Genomic DNA, 27,783 nt, shown 5'->3' on the forward strand with positions numbered 1-27,783 from the left:
ATCTCCACCTCACATACTCAAAAATTCCCAGTTGGGCTTCCCTGGTGGCGCAGTGGTTTAGGGTCCGCCTGCCGATGCAGGGGATACAGGTTCGTTCCCCGGTCTGGGAGGATCCCACGTGCCGCGGAGCGGCTGGGCCCGTGAGCCATGGCCGCTGGGCCTGCACGTCCGGAGCCTGTGCTCCGCAGTGGGAGAGGCCACAGCAGTGAGAGGCCCATGTACCACACACACACAAAAAAAATTCCCAGTCGACTAAACACAAATATGAAAGACAAAATTTAAGAGTGTTTGTGTGCGTGTGTGTGTGTAGAGAAAGGAAAGGATTTTCTAAAACAAGACTTAAAAAGCACTACATAAAATCAAAGGTGAATGAATTCGACCACATTAAAACTAAGACACTACTACTAAAAAAAGAAAAGGCAAGACACAGGATGGGAGAAGATACCTGCAATGCATAAGCAACAAGGCTGATATCTTTTTTTTTTTTTTTAATAAATTTACTTATTTTACTTATTTATTTTAGGCTGCATTGGGTCTTCATTGCTGGGCACAGGCTTTCTCTAGTTGCAGAGAGTGGGGGCTACTCTTCGTTGCAGTACGCGGGCTTCTCATTGCAGTGGCTTCTCTTGTTGCAGAGCACAGGCTCTAGGCACGGGCTTCAGTAGTTGTGGCTCACAGGCTCAGTAGTTGTGGTGCACAGGATTAGTTGTTCCGCGGCATGTGGGATCTTCCCTGACCAGGGCTCGAACCCGTGTCCCCGGCATTGGCAGGCGGATTCTTAACCACTGTGCCACCAGGAAAGCCCAAGGTTCATATCTTAAAGTAGACATACAGGATCTTTACAGTGCAGAGAAAGACAACCCAATTAAAACTGGACAACAGGAATTTCAAAGGAAAGGAAACATGAATGGAAATAAATACATGAAAAGATACTCAATCCCATTAGTAATCAGGGAAATGCAATTTAAGATCACAATGAGATATTTTATATCACTAACTTAGCAAAACTAAGATGTCTGATAATACCAAGTGTTGCCAAGGATATGGATCAATGGGAATTTTTATATACACTGATGAAGGGACTATAAACTGGAACAAGAACTTTGGAAAACAATTTGGCATTATCTATTAAAGGTGAAGCTATATTACATATTCCAATATCCATCAATCCCGCTTTTAAGCACATACCCTTGGGAAATTCCCATATATCCACACATACAAGAATGTTCATAGCAGCATTGTTCATAATAGCAAAAAACTGGAGGGCTTCCCTGGTGGCGCAATGCGAGTCTGCCTGCCGATGCAGGGGACATGGGTTCGTTCCCCGGTCTGGGAAGATCCCACATGCCGCGAAGCAGCTGGGCCCGTGAGCCATGGCCGCTGAGCCTGCACGTCTGGAGCCTGTGCTCCGCAATGGGAGACAGGCCACAACAGTGAGAGGCCCGCGTAACGCAAAAAAAAAAAAAAAAAAAAAAAAACTGGAGAAAACCACTGAGAATAAACTGTTATATTCACAGAAGGCACTATCATACCACAATGAAACTGAATGAATTACAACTACATGCAATAATACAGATAACCTTAAAAATAAAATGCTCAGTAAAAATTCAAGTTGGCCACATATTATATTTTTATAAAGTTCAAAATTAAAGAAACTTAGCAATAGACTGGTAAGTGAACCAAACACAAATAATAACTTTTTTAAAATTCAAGGACAGAAAAAGCAAAATTTACAATAGTGGTTATTTCTGTGGAGAGGCAGGGAGATGGGAAGAAGCATACAGGTATAGAAAATAGTACTTGTAACGTTCTGTAGTTCTGGAAAGCTACAGCCCTTGGGCCAAATACGACCTGCCAACTATATTTGTAAAGAAAGTTTTACTGGAATACAACCATATACATTCATTAATGCAATTGTCTATGGCTGCTTTCTTGCTACAACAGCAGAACTGAGTAGTTGTAAGGCCCACAAAGTCTAAAATATTTACTATTGAGTCCATTACAGAAAAAGTTTGCCAATTCTAGTTCTAGATAGTAAGTTGGGTAGTGGGTTGATGATGTTCATTAAATTATGTTTCATACCTTACATATATACATTACGTGTATCCTTTCTTACATGTGATACTTATGCTTTCTTTGGGCTATCTAATAGCATACCTAAAAATTTAATGGTAGGTCATTATTTTAATTTGCTTTTATTTCTTTTATTACTAGTTAGGCCAAACTTTCTCCCATATTTGTTCATCAGCTGATTTCCTTTTCAGTGAACTATTTATTAGGGCCTTTATCTTAGAATACAGTCACTCTTCAGCAAGTAAATAAATGTAATCCTTATGTGTACCATGATAACTAAAATATTTCCTCCAGTTTGTTTGCCTTTTTGTAAATATGCATAAGATTATTATGTATTCAAAACTACAGCACTTTTCCTTCATAAATTCTTTTATTCTTTCTTATTTTATAGAGTCCTTCCCCAATTCCAGAGGTCTAATAAAATTTACTTTTCCCCTATGCTTTAAAATTTATAATTAGAATTTATTTATGGCTCCTAAATTGAATCTACAAGAGATTTTTCTCTAAATAGTAACATATACTTCTAATCACTGATTTCCACCCCATCTTTTCATATTCTTTTTTTTTTTTGCGATACGCGGGCCTCTCACCGCTGTGGCCCCTCCCGCCGCGGAGCACAGGCCCCGGACTCACAGGCCCAGTGGCTACGGCCCACGGGCCGAGCCGCTCGGCGGCATGTGGGATCCTCCCGGACCGGGGCACAAACCTGTGTCCCCCGCATGGGCAGGCGGACTCCCAACCACTGTGCCACCAGGGAAGCCCCACCCCATCTTAAATAACTAATCAATCATAAGGTCTCTTGACATCAAAAAATTTTTTGTTTTTCAATGTCCTACCTAAGTAAATGGGTACCAATCTCCATCTAAATACTCTTAATTCTAGTCTTTTCAGGATGGTGCCAAAATATGGCCTATATCAACCTTAAAAAGGGATTGATCCCTATATTACACACTGATTAGTGGCTTAACATTTGATAAAGGTGACATTTCAACCAGTGGGGGAAAGTTGGACTATTCAACAAATAGTGTTGAGACAAAATAGGTGCCCATTCAGAAAATAAGCTGGATCCAAACTGGATCATAAATTATAATGTGAAAAATGGAACCACAAAATTTCAAGAAAAAAAAGGACAAATTCTTTATAACCTTGGAGTGAAAAACACACAGGGTACAGAAAATGCTATCCCGTGTATATATATATATTTGCTTTGCATACACTAAAAGAAACTCTGGAAGCCTACAAAAATGGAAGACAGACTTTTCACTAAATACTTACTTCTTAATCTTTTCTGGGATATTAAACATGTGAGTGCATTACCTATTCTGAAAAAAAATTTTTTTATGGTTTCAACATTCATCACACTGAAAGAATGAGAGCTTCAGCAATTATTTCACAAAAGACGCAGCAGGATCTAGACACAACAGACTGTATTATCCATGTTTTTACCCAGATTTCATAGGCCCTCAGCTATTAATGTTTCTATGAAGGCTGTACCAAAATATGAGTTTTAGACTCAGAACAGACAAGAACTGTCTCACGACTGAGACAATCTCTGTATCTCATGGCATCCAAGAAGACTGCTCCCTACAATCTCTTCTGTTTAATTTCTAAACAATTCAGTAGTTACTGTATTAGGTTTCTCTGCCCTAGGAAAAAGGAAGACAGTTTTCTTTATGGTGAAGACAGTCGTCCTGTGTCGGATGAAAAATAGTCTCAAAATTGAGCTCATCTCCTAGCTAACTATTGTAGGAACAGCAGCTCGGTACTGATTATACCAAAACAAAGACTGTTTGGCAGGTGTTCACCTCTGAATAAATGGTTATTCTTTCTTAAAAAAAATAAAATAAAACCACTAGAACAATCCCTGAAGTACTTAGGGGAACATTTGCAGAAAACAGCTTCAGAATGTAGTTCTTAATAAATTTAAATGTCCTACAGAAACTACATGAAGATCCTTTCCTGGATTAAACATAACACTCTCAGGCTAATGGTGTCTTGCCCAGGTTATATGGGGCGGGGCTGCAGCACTTCAATCAAGCCACTGTACAAGAATATACTTGAGAAAATATACTGAAATGTCTAGGTATTTTTCTAACTCTGAGAAATGTATCAGTTCTACTTAAAGATTCCCCCCACAATGAAGTTTATGTGGTTCTCAATCAAGCACTTCCCAAATATTCACAAGTCACCTACTATTTGCAATGTAGCATCCTAAATTTACTCTTCACTCAAAACCCTTCAATATCTTGTTTACAAAGTTTCCCTAAAATTACAAACTACCCAACTCCAAAGCTACAAAGTACATACATCTTTGCAGAGCTAACAAGAATTCTTCATGAAGAATCCTCCTAATGACTATAGTTCCCTAAATAGACACACAAGGGCAAACTAATATATTTTTTTCCTAAGGTGTTTTTGTTTTTTTTTAAATTTATTTATTTGGCTGCTCGGGTCTTAGTTGCAGTATGCAGGATCTTCGCTACAGCATACGGGATCTTTCACTGCAGTGCATGGGCTCCCTAGTTGTGGCGTGCAGGCTCAGTAGCTGGGGCACAGGGGCTTAGTTGCCCCGCAGCATGTGTGATCTTAGTTCCCCGACCAGGGATCGAACCTGCATCCCCTGCATCGGAAGGCAGATCATCAACCACTGCACCGCCAGGGAAGTCCGAGGGCAAACTAATATTAACATATTTTTATAGTGAAATAAAAAAGGAAATTTTTATTTTTCAAATCTTTCCTTTTAAAAACATCCTTATATGTACATATTTTTCAATAATTAGGATCTTACAACATATGCTACTCTGTAATCTTTTTAATTTAATAACATATCATGAATATCTTTCTATGTAAATACAGATAGATCCATTTTATTTATCTTATCCTTTTAAATGACTTCTTTTCATTCCTTTGTGCGATGTACCATAATCTAACCAATTCCTCAAAAATACGTATTTGGGTTGTTTCCAATTATTCACTATTATAATAATAATGCCACAGTAGTATTATTCTTGTCCACATATTTTTATCTACTTACATATGGATAGTCCCTTAGGGTAATTGCCTAAAAGTGAAATAGTCGATCAAAAGACGTGAACATTTAAAATGTTGATACTGTCACATAAAGACTGTGTACCAACACATTTGTACTTTCTTGATTACTGTTATGCAACAGATATTTTCATGAATATGTCTTAACCATTTGTATTTCTTCCTTTGGGACTTGCCTTTTCATGTAGCAAAGGAAAATTTTTAACCCTATAAATGTGTTTTATAGTTCAATCATGCATGAGGGAAGCAAACAGTACATGAGACTGAAGTTTGCTTATATAGAATTTATTCCCTATTTTATAAATATAATATGAAACTTAGCACACTTAATATTTAGTGATAAACCCTTCATATCTGTAAATATGTGTACGGGGTTGAGCAGTGCCCTCCCCCCCACTAAAATGCATGTCCACTGGAATCTAAGAATGGGACCTTATTTAAAAATAGAGTCTTTACAGACATAATTAGTTAAGTTGAGATCATACTGGATATGGGTGGGACCTAAATTCAAAGAGCAGTGTCCTTTTAAGAAGAGAGAACAAAGAGAGAAGGTGGCCATGTGACCACAGAGACCGAAATCAGAATGCTGAAACTAAAACCAAGGCATGTCAAGGATTGCCAGCAACCACCAAGAGAAACACAGGACAGATTTCCCCCTCAGAGCCTCCAGAAGGAATCTACCCTGCCAACACCTTATTTTCGGAATTCTGGTCTTCTGAGCTGTTAGGAAATGAATTTCTTTTCTTAAGCCACCCCGTTTGTGGCACTTTGTTACAGCAGTCCTAAGAAACAAATACAATATGCATACTGTATTACAATATGCATTACACAATGTATTGCAATACAAAATTTCAAAAGTCAGGGTTACAGAACTTTAAAAAGCTCTTCCTGGGCTTCCCTGGTGGCGCAGTGGTTGAGAGTCCGCCTGCTGATGCGGGGGTCACGGGTTCGTGCCCCAGTCTGGGAGGATCCCACATGCCGCGGAGCGGCTGGGCCCGTGAGCCATGGCCGCTGAGGCTGCGCGTCCGGAGCCTGTGCTCCGCAACGGGAGAGGCCACGACAGTGAGAGGCCCGCGTACCACAAAAAAAAAAAAAAAAAAAAAAGCTCTTCCTACTTCCTGGAATACCATGATAAAAATGAATTTTAAAACAGAATGCTCTGGGGGCTTCCCTGGTGGCTCAGTGGTTGAGACTCCGCATGCCAAAGCAGGGGACACGAGTTTGATCCCTGGTCCGGGAAGATCCCACATGCCGCAGAGCAACTAAGCCCATGCGCCACAACTACTGAGCCTGCACTCCAGAGCCTGTGAGCCACAACTACTGAGCCTGTGTGCCGCAACTACTGAAGCCTGCGCGCCGCAACTACTGAAGTCTGCGCACCTAGAGCTTGTGCTCTGCAAGAGAAGTCACCGCAATGAGAAGCCCGTGCACTGCAACAAAGGGTAGCCCGCGCTCCCCGCAACTAGAGAAAGCTCACGCACAGCAACAAAGACCCAACACAACCAAAAATAAATAAATAAAATAAATGAATTTTTTTACAAAAAGAATGTTCTGAAATATTTAAATGTTTAATAATACGGAGGAATGTCATTCTGCATGTTTATGCCCGATAACCTGAGACCACCCTAAAACAAGAGGAAAGGCATGAGGAGTCATTCTACCCCACACTCTCCTAAACATTCTCAGTTGAGAATTCCACTGGGGGCCTTCTCTGCTGGCCCAATGGGTACGACTGCACTCCCAATGATCCCAAGGATCAAACCCAGGTTCGATCCCTGGCTGGGGAACTAGATCCCGCATGCATGCCACAACTAGAGTCTGCATGCTGCAACTAAGACCTGGTGCAACATGAATGAATGAATGAATGAATAGTTTTTTTTAATTCAAATGAAAATCAAGTACTTAAAAACAATAAAAGAATTCCACTGGACATCTTCCCTACCAGTCACGAACAAACCAGAGCTTAGGTTTGGTAAAAGTATGTCTAATAATGGAATGTTATAACCCTAAAAGAACACATCACCTACACACTCAACTTTCTCTCCTACCTAACTCACAAAGTGTTGCCTAAGCAGATTTCTCTCCAAAGCCAGGACCCAACCTTGGATTTCTGAATTGCCAACCAATAGGCTGTGGAAGTTTCCTGCTCAGGAAAGCTGCCAACCACATAAAAATATCACACAGGTGACAAATAGAAGGTAAGTCTCTCAAACTCGGTTTCTTTTGCAATATTAAGACCATCTGGAATGTAAATCTTCGGTTGAACAAGCATATTAACTTTCTTGAATCAACTGAGGCAAATAAACTGAAAAAGATGCATTTTACGTTTAACATGAGACTATGAAAAATTCCCACTTCAAAAGGCAAGTTCTCCTACTAACTAACCAGTATATATCCTCTAAATGACTTCCCCAATGTAACAGAACTTCTAGTTTAGCACAGTAAGGCTTTGAGGCAAGAAGGACGGGGATGTGAATCTCTGCCCCACTACTTACTAGCTGAGTACTCTGAGCAAGTTACTTAACTTTCCTAAGTCAGCTTCTTCATGTTTAAGATAAAGAAAATACCAACTCCATGCATTACTGGGAACATAAAGTGTAAAAGTAATGAGCACAGTGCTGGTGCTACTGTCTGAATGTCTGGTGCCCCTAAAACTCATATGGTTGAAATCCTAACCCCAAAAGGCGATGGTATTAGTAGGTGGGGCCTTTGGGAGGTGATGAGGTCATGAAGGTGAAGCCCTCAAGAACGGGATTAGTGCTCCAATGAAAGAGATCCTACAATCAGAACTCTTGAGACCAGAAAGAGAACCCTCGCCCAACCATGCTGGCACTTGGATCTTGGATTTCCAGCCTCCAGAACTGTCAGAAATGAATTTCTGTTGCTTATAAACTACCCAGTCAATGGTATTTTGTCATAGCAGCCTGGAGAGACTGACAGTTGGGAACACAGCTGGCCTCTAAAAACGGCAGCTATTATTGTTTCTACTTTACTCGGAACCTAAGAAGCTCAGATAAGTTTATAAACAAAAGCACTTAGTTTAACACATGTGTAAACTGAGGACGAGCCATTAAATGACTCAAGGTCTCAGTGAAAAAGGAAGAAAAATAAGATCATGGACCCCAAGTGTCCCACCTCTGATTTCCCTAAGCTACAGTCTAGTCAGCACTTCCTGATATTAACTCATGACCCAGCATCAAGTTTTGCTATAATCACAAGTAAGATGAAAACGATAGCCTTGCCATGCATCATGCTACCTTTGTTTGGGAACTTAATTTTACATCATAAAAATGAGCTATGATATAAATCACAGCAAGATCCTTTTTGACCCATCTCCTAGAGAAATGGAAATAAAAACAAAACTAAACAAATGGGACCTAATGAAACTTAAAAGCTTTTGCACAGCAAAGGAAACCATAAACAGACCAAAAGACAACCCTCAGAATGGGAGAAAATAGTTGCAAATGAAGCGACTGACAAAGGATTAATATCCAAAATTTATAAGCAACTCATGCAGCTCAATAACAAAAAAACAAACAACCCAATCCAAAAATGGGCAGAAGAACTAAATAGACATTTCTCCAGAGAAGATATACAGATTGCCAACAAACACATGAAAGAATGCTCAACATCATTAATCATTAGAGAAATACAAATCAAAACTACAATGAGATATCATCTCACACCGGTCAGATTGGCCATCATCAAAAACTCTAGAAACAATAAATGCTGGAGAGGGTGTGGAGAAAAGGGAACACTCTTGCACTGCTGGTGGGAATGTAAATTGATACAGCCACTATGGAGAACAGTATGGAGGCTCCTTAAAAAACTACAAATAGAACTACCATCCGACCCCGCAATCCCACTACTGGGCATACACCCTGAGAAAACCATAATTCAAAAAGAGTCATGTACCAAAACGTTCATTGCCGCTCTATTTACGATAGCCAGGACATAGAAGCAACCTAAGTGTCCATCAACAGATGAATGGATAAAGAAGATGTGGCACATATATACAATGGAATATTACTCAGCCATAAAAAGAAACTAAATTGAGTTATTTGTAGTGAGGTGGATGGACCTAGAGTCTGTCATACAGAGTGAAGTAAGTCAGAAGGAGAAAAACAAATACCGTATGCTAACACATATATATGGACTCTAAGAAAAAACAAATGTCATGAAGAGATTAGTGATAGGATGGGAATAAAACACAGACCTACTAGAGCATGGACTTGAGGATATGGGGAGGGGGAAGGGTGGGCTGTGACAAAGTGAGAGAGTGGCAGGGACATATATACACTACCAAATGTAAATTAGATAGCTAGTGGGAAGCAGCCACATAGCACAGGGAGATCAGCTTGGTGCTTTGTGACCACCTAAAGGGGTGGGAGGGAGGGAGATGCAACAGGGAAGAGATATGGGAACATATGTATATGTATAACTGATTCACTTTGTTGTAAAGGAGAAACTAACACACTATTGTAAAACAGTTATATTCCAATAAAGATGTTAAAAAAAAAAATTGGTTATGGTTAAACTCCATCTGTCAATAAGTAGAAATTAAATAGAAACTAAATAAATGGGAATTTAAAAAAATTTTTTTAAAAATGAGCTAATGGTAAGTTTTCCCTTTTCTAGCACTTTTATCTCTTGTAAACCAGTAATCACAGCATCTCTCTTACAGAGATCATTAATGGGTGTTACCACAACCACTTCAGATGGAGAAACTAGGACCACAGTGAGGCAGGAGCAAAAACTGAGCTAGATTCTAAATACTATTCTTTCTAAGAGAACATACCATTTCTCTTAGCATTTACTATTCACCATTGATATTTTCTGGTCACTATTTAATTCCAAACATAAAATCACATGTATAAAATAACATCATTTGAAACACACCTTTCAATTTGCCATCAAAGTCAGGGCTTGTGGCGACCTGGAGCCCTGGATGTGGTAGCAGAAAACAGGTGACACTGGAGAAACATGAGTGAATGTGATTTCGGACATTCTGAATTTCTTCATGTTGATGTTCTTTCACCTGCCGATAAACGCCGACAATTTACAAAAGACCATTTGATTTTCCTCATCAGCAACCACTAGTATATGACAAAGGAAAGACTTCTCAATTCTAATGGATCGTAGTGGCCTAGGTTTTTTCAATGAGAAAACTCAGAACCCTGAGAAGCAATAAATGCATTAAATCGATTAACCATGGCTTGGCTCCTAGAGCTATCAAAGAACAGCAACTAAAGAGTTTCTTTAAAAAGCGTACTGCGGGCTTCCCTGGTGGCGCAGTGGTTGAGAATCCACCTGCCGATGCAGAGGACATGGGTTCGTGCCCCGGTCCGGGAAGATCCCACATGCCGCAGAGCGGCTGGGCCCGTGAGCCATGGCCGCTGAGCCTGTGCGTCCGGAACCTGCGCCCCGCAACGGGAGAGGCCACAACAGTGAGAGGCCCGCGTACCACAAAAAAAAAAAAAAAAAAAAGCGTACTGCACAAGACTTAGGAAGAATAAGGGAAGGTTTGTGGGCATGAAGCAGGGTCTAACCAATTAGCAGTGATTGACAGAGGCCTCCTGAGTTTTGTTTTTGTTTTTGGTTTTTTTATAAATTTATTTATTTTATTATTTTTATTTTATTTATTTATTGTTTCTGGCTGCGTTGGGTCTTCATTGCTGAGAGCGGGCTTTTTCTCTGGTTGCAGCGAGTGGGGGTTACTCTTCGTTGTGGTTCCTGGGCTTCTCATTGTGGTGGCTTCTCTTGTTGCACAGCATGGGCTCTAGGCACATGGGCTTCAGTAGTTGTGGCACGTGGGCTCACTAGCTGTGGCTTATAGGCTCTAAGCGCAGGCTCAGTAGTTGTCGTGCATGGGCTTAGCTGCTCCGCGGCATGGGGGATCTTCCCAGACCAGGGATCGAACCCGTGTCCCCTGCATTGGCAGGCGGATTCTTAACCACTGTGCCACCAGGGAATCCTGACTTCTGTGTTTTGAAGCCTGTTTGTATCCACACCAGAAACAAAAGGCACATATGGAGCCACGTGTAAAATGTGAAACAGAAATTGCAATCAAAGCTTGGGCTTTTGCATGGGGTTCTGCTCTCCAATCCCTGTGAGTTATAAACATGGGTTCTCTAATCTTACCATGAATAATATTATTGTGTGCTAATATTCCAGAGTGTTCAACACACAAGGTAATTGTCCATGATGTGCTTTAAATACAACAGCTAAAGGCAAATGAGAAAGTTATCACTACTTTAGGTAATTCCTCAGATTATATTTCTATTTACCTGTAGACGCTTTTCCAAAAACGACATTCCTCCCTGTAGCCCGTAGTTGTATTCATAAGGGAAACTCCAGTCTCGAACCAGAAACATCAGTGTCTGTTTAGAAAGAGAGCAGAATGTATTATAATACTGCATAAATGTATTTTCAAAATAACCATTCAAATACTTCTTTGCATAATGCCAGCTTCTTCAAAGGGGGCAAGAAAATGTGCTGAAGGATTTATCTACTCTGTAATGTCTTAGAAACCTTATAAACACTAGCAGAACATGTATAAACCATATGTGAGGTCAATATCCCATCTGATATTTTGGTTCTCACGGGTTAATAGGAAGAGACTGATGAGAAAATGTTAAATTCGGGGCTCTGCTCGAAACACAAGTATGAGGAATGCGGTGGAGGACAAGAAAAACATATGGCACTAGCTACTCATAAAATGAGATCTACTTTTAACGTCAGAAAGGAAAAGAAAACTAAAAACAATAATACTTAGAGATCCTCTAATCTTACTGAGGTTACTATGCACTCTTACCCTCATAAAACAATGAGCTAAAGCAGGGGTCGGCAAACTTTCTATAAAGGGCCACAGAGTAAATATTTCAGGCTGCTGTAGCAAGAAGCAGCCATGGACAATACAAACGAGTGTAGCTGTGTTCCAATAATACTTTCACTGTGGACAGTGACATTTAAATTTCAAATAATTTACACATGGCATGAAATATTATTCCTCTTTAGATTTTTTTCAACCATTTAAAAACATAAAAAAAAAATTCTTAACTCACAGGTCATATGAAAGCAGGCAGCTGGCCAGATCTGGCCTGTGGATTGTAGTTTGCTCATCTCTGAACTAAACAAAGATATGACTTAAATATTTATAGTTAATATTCTACCTGGAAGGGTTTTTGGAAAATTTCATCCATCGCCAGACGACCATATTCTGTGAAGAGCTTTAGAAAAGAAGAGTTATGGTTTTTAAGGCAATATTACATAAAGTATTTCTATGGCTATTCTATAGCAAATAATTCATTTAATAGACTGAACAGTACTTATCTGAGACCAAAATTCTACAGTTTCAAAAGCCCGCAGGAGTCATGAACCTTAAAATAATCTTGACTATTCCTCTCTCTCACATTCCTCATCCCAATTCATTAGCAAACCCAAAATCCAACCACTCACAACTTCCATGTGGCTTACAATATTGCAGTAGCTTCTCCCACGTCAGCCCTTGCCCCCCACAGACTCTTCTCACTACAGCGGCCACGGTGGCTCTGTCATACACAAGGTTAGTCAGACAACGTCATACCTCTGCTCAAAACCCTCCAACCTCATTCAGGATAAAAGCCAGTCCTTACAGTGTGAGCCAGCCACACTGGCCCTCCTTGATGTGCCTTAAACCTGCAGGGCGCACTGCTGCCTAAGGGCCTTTGTTTTCACGCCTCCTTCTGCCTGCAGGGTTCTTCCCCCAAACATCTGCACAATCAGCTCCCTCACTTCCTCAGGTCTTTACTCCAATGACTCCTTCTCAATGAAGTCTCCCCATGGCCATCTACCTAAAAAGATTACAGTTTTCCACATAATATTTCCTACCCCATGTCCTTGTGAAATTTTTCTCCTTCACCTGTCTCACTACCTAACATAATATACCTTTATTTATCTTGATTAGTGTCTGTCTTCACTACTAGCATTTAAACTTCGTAAGGGCAAGGACTGTTCTGTGCACTGCGGGACCTCCAGCAGCAACAGTAGCATGTACTGGGCCTGTAGGATGCATGCCATTCAAACGACCCAATGAATGAATTCTTTAAAGTCAGGGTTTACACATACATTTACCTCTATTTCTTCATGAAGCCTCACTAAAAAGTAAAGCAAAACGAAGTTTAAAAATTGTAAACTCACAGGACAGAGAGGATCAGAAATGATATGAAAAAGAGGAGTTGTCACAAACACTCTGGAAGGAAAACAAATGAGAACTGTCTTGGGTTTTGGCTTTCTCCGCCCTGCTAAGAAATCTGTGAGGCAGGGGCCAGAAAGAAACAAGCAGTCTCTCAGCAGAATCCTTGAAAGGCTCAGAAATTAGAAGCCCCAGTCACCCTGAAGGAGGGCATGAGGGAGCTGGGCTGACAGCTAAGGAAATGGTTGTAAGTCTTTGGAAAGATTACCGACACTCCCAGATCCTGCTCCCTCCCCCTGCTCCAATCGACTTCCTGCCCCCACAGAAGATAGGAGGTGAACCAAAAAGAATTTAGACTTTGAAACCAAACTCAGCTGAAGATGGGAGTAAGTCCCCTACCTTACTGCAAACAGGTATTTAAGTCAAGTCTACATGTGCCACAGTGAGACTCCTTGGGCCTCTCACCCTTCTGGAGCCAAAGCAAGCTTTACCTATCCAGGCAGGAGTTTAAAGATGTCTCTGGAGAAACTGACAACCCAATAATAATAGTCTGCAAATACGGACATTTAGGGGCTGCAACAAAATAACTAAATAATCTTGCCCAATGATCTCACTGGTGATCCAAACCAGTACAAGAGGCTCACTCTCTTACCAAAAGCTCCCAGTTGGTATTTTAGTGGCTCACTCTTAAATACAGATGACCAGGGACAACCACACCTTTGAGAAAAGCTTCCAGCAGGGAAGACAAAAACTCATGTCCTTCAATTCTAGAACATCATCTTAATCCTTTTATATAATTTCTTTCCCTCCATTTTCTGTGTTCTGTTTTACTAATATCGATTACCAACATGTTAAACCTCTCCCGAATTGATCCTCAAATTTTCCTATTTTTCGGTGCCCTCAATTTTCCCTCTCCTCCACTTCTCCCTCTCTTCCTCCCCTTTCCCTTCTCTCTTCTCCCCACTCTATCTCTCTCCTCTCCTCTTCTCTTGATGCTCCACTGCCTCCCCTGCTACTGATTTCTACTCTCTGTCTTTTTAGTCAACCTGTTAGGAAAATTTTCTCCAATTTACCTTCTAACTCCTCCTGTACTGAATTTTCCATTTTTGCTGTCATAGTTGTAATTTCCAGGAGCTCTTTCTGGTTTTCTGAAGGTTGCTTTATACCAGCATCCTGTTATTTCTTGGTTGCAACAGTTGCAATGTCTTATCTTTCTGAGGATATGAGTGTACCAAGAATGAAGAAAAAGCCCACACTAAGGTACATAACCATGAAAATTCATGCCAAGAATCAGAAGATCTTAAAAGCTTCAGAGAGAAACAAAAAGGTCATATACAAAGGAATCAGATGATGTGGGACTTCAGCAGAGACACGGGAAGCTGGAAAGTAATGAAACGATGTTTTCAATTCTAAAACAAAATTATTTCCTATAATTCTAGGATAAAATTAACACATGCTCAGACTTTAAATTAGACCTCAAAAATGTTATCTCCTATGCAGCCTTTCTCAGGAAGCTACTGGAGAATGCATACAATCATGGACAGAATAAACAAAAGATTAAATGGGATCCAACTGAGAACGGAATTGAAAAGAAATTGCCCGGCCCTGATTTCAAACTATATTACAAAACTATAGTAATCAAAACAGTATGGTGCTGATATAAAAACAGACACACAGATCAATGGAACAGAATAGAGAGCCCGGAAATAAACCCTCATATATATGGTCAATTAATTTTGGAAAAGGGGGACAAGAATACACAATGGGGAAAGGAGAGTCTCTTCAATAAATGGTGTTGAGAAAACTGGACAGCTACATGCAAAAGAATGTAACTAGACTACTATATTACACCATACACAAAAATTCACTCAAAACGGATCAAAGACTTGAATGTAAAACCTGAGACCATAAAACTAGAAGAAAACATAGGTGGTAAGCTCCTTGACACAGGTATTGGCAATGATCTTTGGATTTGACACCAAAAGTAAAGGCAACAAAAGCAAAAATAAACAAGTGAACTACATCAAACTAAATAGCTTCTGCACAGCAAAAGAAACCATCAACAAAATGAAAAGGCAATGTACCAAATGGGAGAAAATATTTCCAAATCATATGTCAAATAAGTTAATATCCAAAATATATAAAGAACTTATGCAACACAACAGCCAAAAAAAAAAATCTAATTAAAAATCAGGCAGAGGATATGAATAGACATTTTCCCAAAGAAGACATACATGTAGCCAACAGACAAATGAAAAGGTGCTCAACATAATTAATCATCAGGGAAATGCAAATCAAACCCGCCACACCACTCAGAATGGCTATTATCAAAAAGACAAGTGTTGGGGCTTCCCTGGTGGCGCAGTGGTTGAGAGTCCACCTGCTGATGCAGGGGACATGGGTTTGTGCCCCGGTCCGGGAGGATCCCACATGCCACAGAGCGGCTGGGCCTGTGAGCCATGGCCGCTGAGCCTGCACGTCCAGAGCTGTGCCCGACAATGGGAGAGGTCACAACGGTGAGAGGCCCGCATACCACCAAAAAAAAAAAGAAGTGTTGGAGGGAGGGAGATGCAAGAGGGAAGAGCTATGGGAACATACGTATATGTATAACTGATTCACTTTGTTATAGAGCAGAAACTAACACACCATTGTAAAGCAATTATACTCCAATAAAGATGTTAAATAAATAAATAAATAAAAGACAAGCGTTGGAGAGAATGTGGAGAAAAGGGACCCCTTGTCCACTCTTGGTGGGAATGTAAATTAGTACAGCCACTACAGAAAACAGTATGGAGGTTCCTCAAGAAATTAAAAATAAAACTACCATATGATCCAGCAATCCAACTTCTTGGTATATATCCAAAGGAAACAAAACCATTATTTCAAAGAGATATCAGCACTCCCATGTTCATAGCAGCATTATTCACATAGCTAAAATACAGAAACAACCTAACAATCTAAGTGTCTGTCAATGGAAGAACAGATAAGAGAAATGTTATATATATTTTATATATATATATATACACATAATGGGTTATATATACCACAAGGGAATTTTTTTCAGTCTTTAAAAAGAAGGAAACCTTGTCATCTGTGACAACATGGATGAAACTTAAGGGTAATATGCCAAGTTATATGCAGATTAACCCTCCATGTTGTTCAAGGGTCAACTGTAGTTAATAATACTGTACAGTATACTTGAAAGTTGCTAAGAGTTTTTAAAGTTTTTATCACACACAAAAATAATAAAAACTATTTTTTATTACAAAAAAGAAAATAGGGACTTCCCTGGTGGTCCAGTGGGTAAGACTCCATGCTCCCAATGCAGGGGACCCATGTTCAATCCCTGGTCGGGGAACTAGATCCCACATGCGTGCCACAACTAAGAGTTCACATGCCACAACTAAGAAGTCCACATGCCGCAACAAAGATCCCGCATGCCACAACTAAGACCTGGCACAGGCAAAATAAAAAAATAAAAAAATAATTGTAATAAATAAATAAATTACTAGAGTGACGGCTATGCCCCAGGTCTAGAAGAAGCACTCCAGACTAAAGGAAGAAAACACAGGTCAAGAAGTCATGCCTCCCCCAAGGAAAACTAAAACAGAACCTAAAGTATTAAGATCAAACTGAGACATTTTTTTGGTCTCTCCTTTGCAGACGCATTACTGATAAGCACAGAACACTAGACTAATGAAAAGTGTGATACAAGACACCTCAGTTATGAAGAACATATACATATATCCATATAATAAGGCAAATACAAATACTTTTTTAACAAAATTGCAACGTTAACTACTGGGAAGATGAGAGAAAGGAAACTGAGTGAGGGGTAGGAGAGTTGTAAAGGGAGCGAAATCCTAATTTTATATAAGAAATAATACTTAAGTTTTTTAAATCCAGAAGGAACAATATAAGCATGTTCTTTAAAACTCTAGACACAAATAGCAGAAGACACAGCCAAAAGGAGTACAAGTGGCTGCCTCTAGAGAAAGGGAATGGGACATAGAAGGGATGCTCATTAGGAACGCTGCAAGACTACTGACTTTTACACTACGAATACAGATCACCATGTTAAAAATAAATAAAATGGTTTTTTTTAAAAAGTACCGTTTTCCCTGGTGGCGCAGTAGTTAAGAATCCACCTGACAATGCAGGGGACACAGGTTCGATCCCTGGTGTGGGAAGATTCCACATGCCGCGGAGCAACTAAGCCCGTGTGCCACAACTACTGAGCCTGTACTCTAGAGCCTGTGAGCCACAACTACTGAGCCCACGCACCACAACTACTGAAGCCCGTGCACTTAGATCCCGTGCTCTGCAACGAGAAGCCACTGCAATGAAAAGCCTGTGCACCGCAATGAAGAGTAACCCCCGCTCACCACAACTAGAGAAAGCCCACACACAGCAACGAAGACCCGATGCAGCCAAAAATAAATAAATAAAATAAATAAATTTATTTTTTAAAAAGTACCTGGTAAATTAAAATACTATATATAAAAAAAGACAAACACACACTATAAAACTATATACAACCATGATTTCCTATCTGTAATTCTGAAATCCAAAAAGCTCTAAAACCCCAAGCAGCAAACTCATTTGGAGGAAAGTCTGCCTTTAACTGATATAAGGCTTTAAATAGGTTTTATGTATCCTATTTCATATAATTGGTCACACATTTCATTGCAGAAATATTAATGTGTTTAATTAGAAGGTATTAACCAAATGCCCATTCCTATCCTAGACATCATGCTATAATATATGCACCATATTATCTATCTAAAATCCAAAAACGGGACTTCCCTGGTGGTCCTGCGGTTAAGACTCAGTGCTCCCAGTGCAGGGGGGCCGGATTCGATCCCTGGTCAGGGAACCAGATCCTGCATGCCACAACTAAGAGCCCACATGCCACAACTAAAAGATCTCACATGTTGCAACTAAAGATCACGCATGCTGCAACTAAAGATACCGCATGCCACAACCAAGATCCCAAGTGTCACAACGAAGACCCAGCACAGCGAAATGAGTAAATTTAAAAAAATTTTTTTAATTTTAAATCCAAAAAGATTTGAACTCCAAAACACATGTAACCTCAAAGCGTTTGGATAAGGGCTTGCTGTCACATGTCATATATTTCCTATAGGGATACATACCTGTTTACAGAAACGCAGGAAAAGAATAGAAAGGATATATTCAAATCTGATAGGCATAGTGGTTACCTCTGGGGAGGGGGAGAGGGGGACTTCAGCCTTATCCAAAGTGCCCAATTTTTTGAAAGGATAATATTTCTAATTCCATCAGTAATATTATACATTATTAACTTTTAAAAGGAGAAAAAGTATTACAATGACAGATATCATCTTACCCATTTAGAGAGCTTAATTCTAGGCTCTATGAAGAAGGCACAGAGTGAAGGGAATATCTCCACCAGGAAACCTTTCCCAGTCCCCCAGGCTGGGACCTCTGATACCTGGGCATCTCTCTCCCTCAGCCCTTAATAGGTAACGAACTCCTGTTCAGAACCCTGTTTTTGTAATTTACATGGAATCAAATCTAGCCACTTTTTTTCTTTTGTCTTTTACCTTTGACATCTTGCTTAAAAAATTCTCCCTCGGGACTTCCCTGGTGCTCTAGTGGTTAAGAATCTGCCTTCCACTGCAGGGAATGTGGGTTCGATCCCTGGTCAGGGAACTAAGATCCCAGATGCCACAGGGCAACTAAGCCCATGTGCCTAACTAGACACCCCACGTGCCACAAACCACAGAGCCCACACACCCTGGAGCCCTCGCACCACAACTAGAGGGCCCGTGCGCCACAACAAAAGATCCCACGTGCCACAATTAAGACCCGATGCAGCCAAATAAATAAGCAAATAAATATATTTTTAAAAATTTCTCCCTCGGGGCTTCCCTGGTGGCGCAGTGGTTAAGAATCCGCCTGCCAATGCAGGGGACACAGGTTCGAGCCCTGGTCCAAGGAAGAGCCCACATGCCGCAGAGCAACTAAGCCCATGCGCCACAATTACTGAGCCTGCGCTCTAGAGCCCGCGAGTCACAACTACTGAAGCTCGTGTGCCTAAATCCCATGCTCCGCAGCAAGAGAAGCCACAGCAATGAGAAGCCCATGCACTGCACGGAATAGACCCTGCTCGCCACAACTTGAGAAAGCCCGCGTGCAGCAATGAAGGCCCAATGCAGCAAAAAATAAATAAATAAATTTATTTAAAAAAAAACCTTCCCCCTCAGTATTGTATATTGGCCTATTTTTTTCCAGTTATTTATGGGTTTTTTTACATCAAAATATTTAATCATCCTGAATTTATTTTCGTATATAGCACAAGGTAGGCATCTAATTTCTATTGTATCTAAATACATAGGCAACTATCCTAACATCGTTTACTGACTGATCCATCCTTTATGTATCATATACTCTTAAGTAGAATGAAATATATGAATATGTATTATATCATAAGTATATATCACATTAATCTATTTTTCCCTGAACCAGTGCCCTGTTGCAGTAATTACAGCCTTATAAGATGTACTAAGTCAGTTTTCTCTTATTTCCCCCACCCCTTGTAATATTCTTGGTGGTTTTACAATTTAACTTTCCAAATGAAGCTCAGAACAATTCTGTCTAGTTCCCAAAAGAATATCTTTATGATTCTGTTTAATGGGAAAGAAGTAACAACTTTATAATACTCAGTCTCATATGAGGTAACATTTATATAATACACAGCAGTGTCTGGTACAGAGTAAGCAATAAACATGTGTTAGCTCCACATATAGAAGATACATATGAAATATAAATATTTATAGAAGAAACAAGGTGTATTCCTGCATGTGGTTAAATCTTTTATATGCCTCATACAACACTGAAGTGCTTCATACAGGTCTCCTTAAATTTATCCCAAGTTGCTAATATTTTGCTACAGCAAATGTTTTCCATTACATTTTTAAACTGGTTAATGTTGGTAGATAGGAAAGCCTACAGATTTTTGTATTTGTACTTTGTGATTGGTACTGAATTTTTTTGTTTGTTTTAGTTCTAAATAGTTCACCAGTTGATTCTTGTGAATTTCCAGGTACACAAGAAAATTATTGTCTCCTTCATAAAATTTATATTTATTCAATTTCTAGATCTACCATCAATCAGCCTTGTCCAATGAGACAAGACCTCTGGCCATTAGGCCCAGTGGTCACCCTCCATAGGCATAAAATCCATCCGACCTACCATCCCCATCCTCACTGACCAGTGCCCTAAGCCTAGTCACATCCCCCCTCCAGCTTCACAGTCAAAGGCACTGGCACTATCAGCCGCTTAATTCTCTGGTCCCCCCGCCCCACCCTCAGACACCTCCACTGTTTCTCGTGCAACTTCAGAGCCACAATGAACACTCTCCTAAATTTCCAGCTCCTTCTCTGAGAATTTCTTCTACCTCCCTGCTTTAACAAAACCTGAGGGCATAATTTTCCACAATTTTATAGCAATTTTTATAATTTTTATAAAATTTTATAATTATATTTTTATAAATTTTATAGCAATTTTCCACAATATCTGAAGTAGCAGCTGTTATTCTCTCACATCCTATGTGTCTCCAGATCAAAAGGTGGGGTTGGTGACTTCCCTGCTTCCCTTTATCACTTCTCAACCAACATCCTCCATCTTCTGGTAGAAAGCCCTACTCCTTTAGGATTTGCGCCATTCTGTAGAATACCTCTTTCCCCATTCTCTACTGCCATCCATCTGCAAACCATGTGGTCATTCCCTATCATTCATCAAGCACTTTGACACCTGTCCCAGTCCTCTTCATTAAAGCAGGTACTTCCATTCAACCCTTGCTTCAGCCAAGAACCTAAGATGAGTAAAGATTTTTTCTGCCCCTACAGTAGGACATAATTAACAGAATCAGGAATGTTTAGTTTTGAAATGATTATGGGAAAGACATGTTTAAACACATCTTGGGTTTGAGGAACCAGAGGATGGTGGAGTTCTTGAGAACAGTATCAAAGGAGAATTACGGGGGGCTTCCCTGGTGGCGCAGTGGTTGAAAGTCCGCCTGCCGATGCAAGGGACACGGGTTTGTGCCCCGGTCCGGGAGGATCCCACATGCCGTGAAGCGGCTAAGCCCGTGAGCCATGGCCGCTGAGCCTGCGCGTCCGGAGCCTATGCTCCGCAACGGGAGAGGCCACAACAGTGAAAGGCCCACGTACCAAGAAAAAAAAAATAGGAGAATTACGTAACTGCATCATAATCTTTATCACCTGTTATGGAGTTGTGCCCTCCCCCCCAAAAAATAGGTTGAAGTCCTAATCCCTGGTACCTGTGAAATGTGACCTTATTGGATGTAGGGTCTTCTCAGATTATTCAAGTTAAGATAAGGTCATTAGGGTAAGACAATCCAATATGACTAGTGTCCTTATAAGAAGACATAACAGAAACACAGGGAACAGAATGCAACGGGAAGACACAGACACACAGACACGGGGAAGACAGCCACGTGAAGACAGAGGCAGAGACCGAAGCATTACAGCTACAAGCCAAGGAATGCCAAGGATTGCCAACAAACCACCAGAAGCCAGGAAGAGGCAAGAAAGGATTCTCCCCACAGGCTCAGAGAGACTGTGGCCCCGTCAACCCCTTGATTTCCGACTTCTAGCTTCCACAACTGTGAAATGATACATTTCTACTGTTTTAAGCCACCCAGGTCGTGGTACTCTGTGACAGCAGTCCTGATACATCACCCATGCCTAGGCATTTAGGTACCCTCTCACTGACTGGACTACAAAATCCATAAAGAATCATGTCTACCTCACATACCATGGTATCTACAGCACTTGGTCCACTGCCTCACACAAATTAGGCACTCCAGAAAAAGGAGCTTAGAAAGGAATAAGTTTCAGGGGAAAAGCTGTCAAACTCAAGTTTTGATGGATATGTATTATGGAGCCACAGCTCTCAACCACTGAACGATGGCACTCGTGTAGAACCACCAATTATGAAGTACAGGTAACTACTAATAGTAACATTAAGAACCAAAATTTAGGAATTATTTCCTTAAAAAAAAAAAAAAGAAATAGAAATTAGAACTAATTCAAGGTAATTTCTATAATAAAAGACACCCCCAACTCTGGTATTGATATGTTTCTTGAATGTCGGTGGGAGGAGCAGAATTAGAGAAGCATGCCAAATTGCATCCAACTCTGGAATACTCAATGAAGAGGATTTTACAGGAAAAATGTATAAGAACTGCTATTGTTGGGACTTCCCTGGTGGCAGAGTGGTTAAGAATCTGCCTGCCAACGCAGGGAACACGGGTTCGATCCCTGGTCTGGGAAGATCCCACATGCTGTGGAGCAACTAAGCCTGTGTGCCACAACTACTGAGCCCGTGTGCCACAACTGCTGAGCCCGTGTGCCACAACTACTGAAACCCGCACACCTAGAGCCCATGCTCTACAACAAGAAAAACCACCGCAATGAGAAGCCCGCACACCGCAACGAAGAGTAGCCCCCACTCACCGCAACTAGAGAAAGCCCGCGCGCAGCAACGAAGACCCAAAGCAGCCCCCAAAAAAAGAACTGCTATTATGGAGAAGAGGAAACAATGACTAATAACAGTAGCAGTGCTATAGGTATAAGAAGTAATGGCAGTTATTAAGCACATACTGTTTTCCAGGTACACGATCCTATGCATTTTATAAATATGAATTTGTTTAACCTCGCCTGAATTATTGCAATAGCTCCATAACCAGTCTCACTGAATGCACACTTGTGCCTCTAAAAATCTATTCTAAACACAACGGTCAGGGTGATCCTTTCATAATATGTCAAATAATATCACTCCTCTGCTCAAAACATGGCTCCCATCTCACCCAGAGGAAAAGCCCAAGTCCTTACAAAGGCAGGGCATCACTGGAAGCTGAATGCCTCTCTGACTTCATCACTTGGCCTTCTCCTGTCTCACCCTCCAACCCCACCCACTGGCCTCCTTGTTGTTCCTGAATCCCACCAAGCACACTCCACCTCAGGGTCTTTCTTCCTGCTGTCCCCTCCCCTGCACCACGCCCACACCTCTCCCCCCAATATAGCTGCAGGACTGACCCACCCACTTTTCTTCCGGTTCCCAGCTCAACTCACTAAGGCCTTCCCTGACCACTCCAGCCACAGATACAGAGTGCAGGATTACCATGAACCCCAAGCCTTCCTCCATGTTTCAGTCTTTGGCTGAAACTACTCAGTTGTAAAATTTGTCTTAGTCTTAAAACTTTTAAATGATATATTAACATTTTTATGAGAAATATATACCTGCAGCTGTTGAAGATCATCTTCCTGAATGTTCTGGGACAAATTATAAATCTAGAAAACAAAAGTCCAGATTTATTCTACTCTGGCTTACTTCACATGAATCCCAAATAAGCCTAAAGGACTGAACAGAAGCTTTGTACAATTAAAGGTCTGCATATAAGAATATGAGGTCTGTTTAAACAGAAATAACATCTGTCTTTTGGAAAACTAGGCATATAATGTTGAAATCACATAATCTTTCCTTTACACTTTAAAATATAGTTTTCTTCAATTTTTACCAAATCTACATTTCCTGTATGATGTAAATGATACAATTTCGATTTTCACTTTTCAGACTTTTCTTGGAATATACTACATATATTTATGACCAAAATGGAAAAATAGTTTAGGCTCCTTCTTAAGCTTGTAAGAGCTTAACTTGTATCTGTAGTCTAAAAAGAACATTTACATATTACCATAGGAATGCTGATAACAGAACAATAACTGAAACTAGATGTATTCTCTTTATCTTATTTCTTCTACAAACTTTTTTCCTAGTCAAATGGTCTTACCTGAACAGAACTAGTCATGGTACTTAGAGCAAAGATGGTAGCACAATCTTTCACAGTGGACTGGCTGTCAAATGCCCCCTGGGTATCCATCAGAACAACTGCAACCTATGAAAAAAAGGAAACACAAACAAAATATGTAAAAGTGAGAAGGGAAGACATGCAAGGAGAAATTGAAAAGTACAGGTAATATTTAAATGAGGCTTAAGCACCTGCTCATAGGTTCTCTCAGAAAAGTACAATTACAGTTGACCCTTGAACAACAGGGGTTTGAACCGCGCAGGTCCACTTAATACGTGAATTTTTTTCAATAAATGTAAGTATTCAGCTGCCTTGTATTTTTTAACAGAGAACTTTGCTGGACAAGATTATCTGCTCTCACCCAGTGATATGATACAAAATAGAGGTATACAAAGCAGTATGAAAAAAGGGGAAAATCACCCTAACAATCAAAACAGCAAAATGTTGAAGTCAATGAGCTCACTTTCAAAGCCAGTCATCTGGATTGGCTAAGTCAATTAACTAATTGACTTAGTCTAAACTTAGGCATAATCAAAAAATAAATAAATAAAACATATGGCATGGGATATTTTTGGCATTTACCTGCAAGCCTGCATTCTTCTCTCAAATTTCTAGAGTTTTCTCATTGTTTGATAAAGTAAAATGAACACTTATTTCAATCTTTATGAAAGAGAGACCACACCACATACCAAATGAAAGCAGGAGAAACTAGGCTATCGTTCACTCTGTGTAATTAGGTTTCATGAAGCCTTAATGAACGTTCCCACCTTAAAAGGTAGATGTATGCAAAATGTTAAATAAGATAAAGTACCTTACAATCCTTATACAACTTGCTATAATTTTCAGTCATATAATTTAAAAGTAAAACTTTTCAAACTCGTGCGTAACTGGTTCCAAAAGAGGACGGGGTTTAATATGTTCAGAAAAATAAGTAAATTCATCAGCAATTGCTAGTTCTCTACCAATACCAAAATTATTGCAAAGGCCAGAAGGGAAGCTTTCTATGAAGCTCTATTGAATACAAGAAGAGAAATGCCATAGTCAAAAAACATTTTTAAGTAAGATTTATGATAACAAATACAAATCAAAATTTTTATTCTTAGAAATGACATTTTTATTACTTAGAAAAGTATTTTTATTCTTAGAAATGATAATAAATCATTTTATATAGTTTATATATCAGGACCCATTAATAACATTATATATTTATGGACTTTCATATACTCAGTGCACTACTGTGATTGAATACATATGATATAAATTCAACCAAAAGAAAGCACTATTCAGAAAAAAAGACAAATTCAAATGAAATGAAGTTTCTAGCCTGAATACACTGAAACCTAATGATAAAAGACTTCATCTACCCATACCTTAGCTGTTTTGTGAAGAGGATACTGTCAAACTAAATGACCAATCAAGACTAATCATGGGGACATCCCTGGTGGAACAGCGGTTAAGAATCTGCCTGCCAATGCAGGGGACACGGGTTCAAGCTCTGGTCCTGGAAGATCCCACATGTCGTGGAGCAACTAAGCCTGTGGGCCACAACTACTGAGCCTGTGCTCTAGATCCCACGAGCCACAACTACTGAAGCCTGAGGGCCTAGAGCCCATGCTCCTCAATGAGAGAAGCCCACGCGCTGCAATGAAGAGTAGCCCCCGCTTACCACAACTAGAGAAAGCCCACACGCAGGAACAAAGACCCAATACGGCCAAAAATAAATAAATAAATAAATAATTAATTAATTAAAAACAAAAATTAAATTGAAGGTTTAAAAAAAAAAAAAAGACTAATCATGGCTGGAACAAGTGGATTTCCAGTGTGAAAGAATGGTTTTGGATCCCTACCTCACATCATGTACAAAAATTAACTAAAACAGATCAAGACCAAAATATTAGAGCAAAACCCACAAAACTCATAGAAGGAAGCATAGGTGTAAATCTTCATGGGCTCAGATTAGGCAATGGTTTCTAATATATGACACCTGAAGCACAATAAACCAAAAAAATATATACAAACTGGACTTCAAATAATTGCAAATCACATATCCGACGAAGGTCTAGTATCCAAAATGCATAAAGAATTCAACAACAAAAAGACAACCCAATTAAAAAATGGATTTGATTTGAACAGATACTTTTCCCAAGAAAATATACAAATGGTTATGTGAAAAGATTCTCAACATCATTAGTCATTACTAGTGTTACATCATGGATGGGCCTTGAGGGCATTGGGCTGGGTGCGAGAGGCTACACAAACGACCCATATGTTATGTGACTCCATCTGTATCAAACAGCCAACATGGAGGAGGAAAGTAGATCGATAGTGGCCATGGGCTGGGAGAAGAGGGAAATGGGGAGTGACTGAGTTTCTTTGGGGGGTGATGAAAATGTTCTGGAATTAGATGGTGATACCTGCACAGCCTTGTGAGTGTACTAAAAACTGCTGAATTATGTATTTTAAAGGTTGAATTTTATGGTATGTGAATTATACCTCAATGAAAAAGAGAAAATCATGGCATCTGCTAATGAGAAAAGTGAGGCCAAACAGAGGGAAAAAGAAGACATACTAAAGAGAAGCTCTTTGAGGAGTGGGAGTCATAAGTATAATTAAAGTGCTGCATATTTGGGGGAAAACAGTATTCTCATATCATGTAGTAGAATAGTAAAATACCATAACTACCTTCAAGAACAATTTGGCAATAGCTCAAAAAAGAGGAAATGGGCATTCTCAGACCCAGTAATTCCACTTGTAGGTGGCTTTCTAATTAGACAAGCTCTAAGCTAAAACCTCACCAAGTATAAAATAAGACAATCTTGCTAAACTTTTATTTAGCTAACTTCTAAAGAACTGCTTATCAGTATAGCATTTATCCAATATTAATTTTTTTTAATTGAAGTACAGTTAATTTACAATGTTGTGTTAGTTTCTGGTGTAGGAATATTGATTTTTTTAAAAGCACTCCTGATCCTGCTAGATGTCTGAACATAATTTTTTTTAAAACACATTAGAAACACAACAAGGTATCCCTACACACCAGAAAACTGACAATACCAAATGCTAACGAGAATATGAAACATCAGGACCTCTCACTCATTGTTGGAGAACATGCAAAATGGCACAACTAGTTTGGAAGACAGTTTGGCAGTTTCTTACAAAATGAAGCATAATCTTACCATACAATCCAACAGTTGCACTTCTTGGTATCTACCCAAATGAGTTGAAACTTATGTCCACACAATAACCCGCCCATGAATATTTAGAGCAGCTCTACTCATAATTACCAAAACTTGGAAGCAAACAAGATGTCATTCAGTAGGTGAGTGGATAAACTGTGGTCATCCATATGGTGGAATACTACTCAGAAATAAGAAGAAATGAGCTATCGATACAAACAGATGCGAGGAACCATAAAAATATATACATTGCTAAGTGAGAGAAACCAATCAGAAAAGGCTATATACTGTATGATTCCAACTATATGACATTCTGGAAAAGGCGAAACTATGGGGACAGTAAAACAATCACCGGTTGCCAGGATTTCAGGGAGGAGAGGAGGCACAAACAGGTGGAGCACAGAGGATCTCCAGGGCAGTGCACTTCCTCTGTT

The 27,783-nt window shown here is 39.9% G+C and overlaps 1 protein-coding gene across 2 annotated transcripts in view; it reads right to left on the minus strand.

Annotated features, from left to right (window-relative positions):
* Positions 1-27,783, minus strand: part of ATL3 (atlastin GTPase 3) — a 51,477-nt gene that overhangs the window by 9,706 nt on the left and 13,988 nt on the right. For both annotated transcript variants that reach the window (XM_059069964.2, XM_067037466.1), the window contains exons 4-8: positions 24,156-24,260; positions 23,605-23,655; positions 12,294-12,350; positions 11,409-11,501; positions 10,021-10,159 (exon numbers count right to left, since the gene is read on the minus strand). In XM_059069964.2, the coding sequence (XP_058925947.1) occupies positions 10,021-10,159; positions 11,409-11,501; positions 12,294-12,350; positions 23,605-23,655; positions 24,156-24,260 (445 nt within the window). The remainder of the gene's footprint in view (positions 1-10,020; positions 10,160-11,408; positions 11,502-12,293; positions 12,351-23,604; positions 23,656-24,155; positions 24,261-27,783) is intronic.

This window comes from Kogia breviceps, chromosome 7 (genome assembly GCF_026419965.1).
Source record: "Kogia breviceps isolate mKogBre1 chromosome 7, mKogBre1 haplotype 1, whole genome shotgun sequence".
Taxonomy (NCBI): domain Eukaryota; kingdom Metazoa; phylum Chordata; class Mammalia; order Artiodactyla; family Physeteridae; genus Kogia; species Kogia breviceps.